General features: G+C 39.7%; 2 protein-coding genes across 2 annotated transcripts in view; both read right to left on the bottom strand.

Moving 5' to 3' along the window:
* Window positions 1-654, bottom strand: part of gtf3c1 (general transcription factor IIIC subunit 1) — a 48,646-nt gene extending 47,992 nt beyond the window's left edge. Inside the window, exon 1 of the mRNA XM_083521698.1 lies at window positions 284-654. Within this exon, the coding sequence (XP_083377824.1) occupies window positions 284-507 (224 nt within the window). The 5' untranslated portion in view covers window positions 508-654. The remainder of the gene's footprint in view (window positions 1-283) is intronic.
* Window positions 655-6,245: 5,591 nt separating this feature from the next.
* Window positions 6,246-7,371, bottom strand: LOC310715638 (axin-2-like). Its single transcript, XM_083522156.1, has 4 exons — window positions 7,253-7,371; window positions 6,724-6,995; window positions 6,469-6,612; window positions 6,246-6,387 (listed from the first exon to the last, which is right to left on the bottom strand). The coding sequence occupies exons 1-4, from the start codon at window positions 7,253-7,255 to the stop codon at window positions 6,261-6,263; spliced, it is 546 nt and encodes a 181-aa protein (XP_083378282.1). The 5' UTR covers window positions 7,256-7,371; the 3' UTR covers window positions 6,246-6,260.
* Between the last annotated feature and the right edge of the window lie 129 nt (window positions 7,372-7,500).

Raw genomic sequence — 7,500 nt, 5'->3', positions numbered from 1 at the left:
TGATAGGGGCGGGGCTTATGGTGTATCCGATCAGCCAATCACCAGCCAGGTGTTGTTACATCACAACTCAGTTGATGTAGTGTTGAACATTTTGGTATTAGACTCAGATTTAATACTATTAACTAGTGTACACGGTATATAGAGAGTTGATAAAAGTTTTAACGAGGTTTACTATTAAATTCTAAATTAAACAAGCTTTAAATATCCTCTACACGATGCTCAGAGCGGTCATGGAGACTCTGAGGTGACTCAGGTGATATGTATGAATATGTGAAAGACTCACCGGTTGTATAAAGTGATCTGGGCTCTGTCCTGAGGCAGGAGGTAAAAGGACACTTCATCTTCACTGGACACCAGGAATCTCCACACATACTCCCGGGTCAAGGCGTCTAGAGTCAGAGGGAAAGCGGGCAGCCGACTCTCCAGCCTGATCCAAAGAGAGCTCAGAGTGATACCATCCAGTCCCTCTAAAGCCACCTCATCTAACACCATGGCCAGCGCGTCCATCTTTAATCTTTACTTAGAAACAAATCTAATAAACCACACCTACACCTCATTTACCTCACACACACACACACACACGCTCACGCGAGCGACGTCTCTGTTTTCTTTCCGCCTTTTTTTTACCCGCCTCCTTCTGTAGTCCGTCGGGCGAGCGCACCGCTGATTGGACAGATCCGGGAACCAGGCAACTAACCAACCAATGACAGAGTAGAATGCGGAAAAAAAAACAAAAACAAAAAACGGTTCTTCTTCGTCTTCGCTGCAGTGGCGGCTGAGGTGACTGCTGTCGCCATCTTGTAGTTATGACAGTCAATCAGAGTTCATTAACAACTGAGCAAATAAATACATAAATAGTTATAACCTCACACCAAATAACAACTATAATACCAACAAATAAGAACCATGAGAATGGATTTGGACTCTAATTTAAATCAAATAATTTTGTCACATTCAATTCAATTCAATTGATTTTTGTTTGTATTGTGCTTTTAACAGTGAACATTGTCTCAAAGCAGATTTACACAAATAATGCTATCATAAAGAATAATATGTTCTTTATAACTGTAAGTTTGTCCCTAGTGCCGACTGTGGAAAGGAAAAACTCCCCAAGATGGAATAAGGAGGAAACCTTGAGAGGAACCAGACTCAAGAGGGAACCTCATCCTCATCTGGGTTACACCAAATAACCATTTATTACAGATAAACGATGTTGAGGTGCAGTGATGGTGATCAGATGCAAACTGTAGTCCTGAGTCAGTGTAGCTGTTGAAATTAACTACAGTCCAAATCCATCCTTAAAGCTCCCATTCTTACTCCAGAATTTCATGGATCTCCAGGGTGTTGATGATGATATGTGCAACATGAGCAACATGAGCAAACATCACCAGCTGCACAGAGTCGCCTCAAATCAAAGAAAACGCCATGACTTTAACACTGAGACTGTGTCTGAGTCCCGAACACTGATTGGAAGACTGTAAAGCATTACAGTAGTCTAATCTAGATATTACAAAAGCATGAACTAGTTTTTCTGCATTCTAAAACAACATTAAATTTCATATAATTTCAACATTATATTAGATTTAAAAAAGGCGATCCCGGTAATACTATTCACATGAGCCTAAAAGGAAACACTTTAGAGTCAATAATCACACCAAGGTCTTATCAGCATAGCAATGGAAGCTAATACCGTGTTTCACCCAGAGGCAGCAGATATAAAGAGAAAAGCAGTGGGCCTAAGACAGATCCTTGCAGAACACCAAACTTTACCTCAGAGAGTGTGGAGAACTCACCATTTACATCAAAAAACTGATAGTGATCAGTCAGGTAAGACCTGAGCCAAGAGAGAGCTGTTCCCTTTATTCCAACAATGTTCTCAAGTCCAGCAAGCAGAAGATGATGATCAATGGTGTCAAAAGCTGCACTGGGGTCAAGTAAAACAAGTAAAGAGACAAAACCCTGAATCAGAGGCCAATAACAGTCATTTACCACCTTAACTAGCGCCGTCTCTGTGCTATGATGAGGCCGAAATCCTGACTGATACATTTCATAAATGTTCTTCCTCAGTAGATGTGAGCAGAACTGCTGTGCTACAACCTTTTCTAGAATTTGGAGATAAAGGGGAGGTTTGATATTGGTCTGTAGTTGGACAGCTGACAGGGTGAAGGTCAGGTTTCCTAATTAGGGGGTTGATAACTGCAGTTTGAAAGATTTAGGTACAAAACCAGTGCTAATGGAGGAGTTTATTATTTTAAAACAGGTTCAATTCCCTCTGGAATGATCTGTTTGAGGAAACTTGTAGGCGAGGGATCGAGAATGCAGGTTTGATGAGAAAATAAATGAAAGGAAGTCGTTCTCTTGAATAGAAGTAAAACTTTGTAATTGATGGTCTGTTATAATGACACTGCTGTCTACAGGGTTATTTATAAAATAGTCTGGATTTATTTTAATCCTCTGGATTTCTTGCCTGATGTTTTTTATTTTATTATTAAAAAAGTTGATGAAATTATTACTACCTATTGATGGTGTGCATGTGAGTGCAGTGCTTTTATTTCCTGTTCATTTTGCTGCAGTACAGAATAAAAATCTAGGATTCTGCTTGTTATTTTCTATGAGGGAGGAGAAATATGCTGATCAGCAGCACTAAGAGATTTTTCTAGAACTCAGGAGATTCTCCTTCCATGCTATTTGAAATACTCTTCATTTGGTTTGACTCAATTTACATTCTAATTTCTGAGTGGTCTGTTTTAAGGTGTGTGTATGATCATTATACCACTGTCATGATTTTTTCTCCCTGATCATTTTGGTTTTAAGGGGAGCTCCATCATCTAGAGTGTAACAGAACGTTGATTGTAGGTATTCAGTGGCCCAGTCGAGCTCTGTGGGGTCAGACGGAGATATAATTAATAGATCTACCATTTTAGATCCCCATTAATATCGTAATTTCCAGAAGATTATTGATAAAACGTGCTGCTTTAGCTGATGTGAACGTGTTTAACATGGTAACATGGTGAGGTAGTAATGCAGTGACTGTGGCAGATTTTAAAAGAGAAGAGATAATGGTCTGAAATAACTTCAGACTGTGGAATTATGACTAAGTTTTTATTTTTAATCCAAATGTTGATAATAAATAAAAAGTGTGTCATCACTATGAGTGGCTCCTACTGTATAACATTCTGATAAATTCTACTGAATCTAGAATGGACACAACTGCTGCTCTTAAGGAGTCTTCCTGATTATCAAAATCAATATTAAAGTCACCAACAATTCCAGATAGAGAGTATGACATGTGGTGAAATGCCTTTTTACGACTGTCCAACATGTAATATAAATAGAACATAAAGCTATAAAATAAATAAAATGTAAATAATGAAAATAAAGGTTAAAAATGTATATTATTATAATTGTGCAATTCACCAATCAGGATCGAGCGCACGCTCTGTTTTACACGTGTTCTGATCGGCGCTCGGTGCATCTACTGATCACCAACATACAGTTCAGCATCAGTTCAACATCAAGCAGAACATTTAGAGAGGAATAAATGATGAAGAAACTCCAGACTCAAACTCACAACAACACATGTGACCTCGTTTACGTGATTTTTTTAAGCAGTTAAAAAGTTTTATAATCATTATAATAGATATTAATTCATATTTGATTAATATCATTCTATTAATAGATCAGTGTGCTGAGAGTCACATTCGAGTCATTTCACATAAACTGAGGTGATTAAGTATGATAATAGGAACATTATAGTTATAATAAATCAGTTATTTGGATACTTAAGTACATTTGAAAGCAAAAACTTTTGTACTTTTACTCAATTGAAAGGTTACAGGAACACTTTTACTTTTCCTGCAGTCACATTTTACTGAGAGTCTCTACTTCTACTCAAATATATTGTTTGTGTTCTTTGTCCACCACTGGTAAGAATGCTTCAGGTTTCATGTGAGAAGTACAGCTTTTGATTTTTTTAATGAAGTATCAGTATCAGAAAATCAGAAATACATTAAATACCTGAATGTTAAATGATAAAATACATACAAATTCCCCAAATCATTCAGTCTCAAAGTTCACATCGGTGGTACATTAGCACCATTTTACTGTGTAGTTAATCTAATGTCCACAACTTAACATATACAACTAGTGTATAATCTGGAAATAACCACACCATTATCTCACATACTACTGTTTACTCATCAGTGAACTGTTTTTATTGGACATAAGGTTATTTGTGAATTCACGTACATCAGAATTTTACTTGTGTACAGGTTTTTTTTTAGAAAAAAAAGTCCATCATGGAAATAAAAACATCAGGACAGTTAGTGAGGAACATTGTACATGTAGGGGTTTATTCCTGTTTATGATTAAAATTAACATTAAAGGCACTTGGATCTGGTGTGTAACAAGTTCATTTGCTGCTAAAATACAATGAATACACAATATATTACATGATACACACATACACACATCATTAGAGAGAAGGTAAATCCAGTGTAAGTCCTGAGATCAGAACTCACACTAATGCAATAAATTAAAATAAAAAGCATTGAAATACACAGTGAGTTTATAAAGCGTTATCAAATATATACATTTTTAACAAAACATGTTAAAATACACACACAATATATATACAGTGAGGAAAATAAGTATTTGAACACCCAGCTATTTTGCAAGTTCTCCCACTTAGAAATCATGGAGGGGTTTAAAATTGTCATCGTAGGTGCATGTCCACTGTGAGAGACATAATCTAAAAAAAAAATCCAGAAATCACAATGTATGATTTTTAAACGATTTATTTGTATGATACAGCTGCAAATAAGTATTTGAACACCTGTCTATCAGCTAGAATTCTGACCCTCAAAGACCTGTTAGTCTGCCTTTAAAATGTCCACCTCCACTACATTTATTATCCTAAATTAGATGCACCTGTTTGAGGTCGTTAGCTGCATAAAGACACCTGTCCACCCCATACAATCAGTAAGAATCCAACTACTAACATGGCCAAGACCAAAGAGCTGTCCAAAGACACTAGAGACAAAATTGTACACCTCCACAAGGCTGGAAAGGGCTACGGGGAAATTGCCAAGCAGCTTGGTGAAAAAAGGTCCACTGTTGGAGCAATCATTAGAAAATGGAAGAAGCTAAACATGACTGTCAATCTCCCTCGGACTGGGGCTCCATGCAAGATCTCAGCTCGTGGGGTCTCAATGATCCTAAGGAAGGTGAGAAATCAGCCCAGAACTACACGGGAGGAGCTGGTCAATGACCTGAAAAGAGCTGGGACCACCGTTTCCAAGGTTACTGTTGGTAATACACTAAGACGTCATGGTTTGAAATCATGCATGGCACGGAAGGTTCCCCTGCTTAAACCAGCACATGTCCAGGCACGTCTTAAGTTTGCCAATGACCATTTGGATGATCCAGAGGAGTCATGGGAGAAAGTCATGTGGTCAGATGAGACCAAAATAGAACTTTTGGGTCATAATTCCACTAAACGTGTTTGGAGGAAGACGAATGATGAGTACCATCCCAAGAACACCATCCCTACTGTGAAGCATGGGGGTGGTAGCATCATGCTTTGGGGGTGTTTTTCTGCACATGGGACAGGGCGACTGCACTGTATTAAGGAGAGGATGACCGGGGCCATGTGTTGCGAGATTTTTGGGAACAACCTCCTTCCCTTATTTAGAGCATTGAAGATGGGTCGAGGCTGGGTCTTCCAACATGACAATGACCCGAAGCACACAGTCAGGATAACCAAGGAGTGGCTCTGTAAGAAGCATATCAAGGTTCTGGCATGGCCTAGCCAGTCTCCAGACCTAAACCCAATAGAGAATCTTTGGAGGGAGCTCAAACTCCGTGTTTCTCAGCGACAGGCCAGAAACCTGACTGATCTCGAGAAGATCTGTGTGGAGGAGTGGGCCAAAATCCCTCCTGCAGTGTGTGCAAACCTGGTGAAAAACTACAGGAAACGTTTGACCTCTGTAATTGCAAACAAAGGCTCCTGTACCAAATATTAACATTGACTTTCTCAGGTGTTCAAATACTTATTTGCAGCTGTATCATACAAATAAATAGTTAAAAAATCATACATTGTGATTTCTGGATTTTTTTTTTTAGATTATGTCTCTCACAGTGGACATGCACCTACGATGACAATTTCAGACCCCTCCATGATTTCTAAGTGGGAGAACTTGCAAAATAGCAGCGTGTTCAAATACTTATTTTCCTCACTGTATATATACACACACAGGTGTTCAGTAGATCTTCTCCACCTTCCCAATGATTCTGCCCTCAAACATGGGCAGGACGCTGTGGTCCTCACGCACCTCCTCATAAACAACACCGCACTCAAACTCATCACTCGCTTTTTTAAAGAAAAACCTACACACACACGCACACACACGTTCTCAGAGTGAGCACTGAAAGTCTGAGTGTATTATATAGTGTTTGTGACACACTCACCTGTAGTGTCCCTTCTTACTGAGCAGCTCTCTGAAGAGCCCCAGTGTGATAACTGCACCTTTAACCATGGTGCGGTATGGAATCGGCTCTCCACAGAAATAATACGCCACTGTCACACGTTCACACACACACGTCCTCCTGGAGCTGAAAAACACATGAGGTGTGTCAATAAAAACAGGTTTTAATCCCATACACACACACACACACACACACACACACACACACACACACACACACACACACACACACACACACCTGTAACCCAGTGCTTCACTCTGATTGGTTCGTGCCAAGTTTCCATGGCACCAGGTGTCACTGTTGTTGGGGCAGGTGTGTGAGTGTGTTGTAGAAGAACGCCAGCTGTGTGTTCTTATTCCCCTTTGACCGTGTTCAGGTTCATCCATGATGATCTCAGGAATTACAGAGGAATGTTGAGCACTGAGGTGGGAGGAGCTATGATGGGTAGGGAAGAAATGGGTGGGGCACATACAGGATGCTGTGGAAACCATAGCATCATCAGGTTCCTGCTGTTGGAAAAACACACACACACACACGCACACACACACACAAAAACACACACTCACATGTAGCCATGGCATCCTACAAGGTTCAGAATGCATCGTCAATAATTTTGTTTAAATTATACACAATATCTCTCTCTTTCTCTCTTTCTCTCTCTCTCTCTTTCTCTCTTTCTCTCTCTCTCTCTTTCTCTCTTTCTCTCTCTCTCTCTCTCTCTCTCTCTCTCTCTCTCTCTCTCTCACACACACACACACACACACACCATGCAGATTGTCTGTAGATGTTCCTCCACCAGTCTCCTGTTCTCTCTCTCCCTTTTAACGAGCTCCAAACGGCTGATCAGATCAGCAGCAAACTCACATGGCTCTGGAATGCGGTGCATACTCTAAACACACACACACACACACACACACACACACACACACACACACACACACACACACACACACACACACACACACACATACTTTTATTACCATGTCAACATTATTATAGAAAGACACAAACACA

The sequence above is a fragment of the Silurus aristotelis genome (assembly GCF_946808225.1).
Source record: "Silurus aristotelis genome assembly, chromosome: 20".
NCBI classification, from domain to species: domain Eukaryota; kingdom Metazoa; phylum Chordata; class Actinopteri; order Siluriformes; family Siluridae; genus Silurus; species Silurus aristotelis.
Note: the sequence above shows the minus strand (reverse complement) of the source record. Positions and strands in the feature narration are given on the sequence as shown.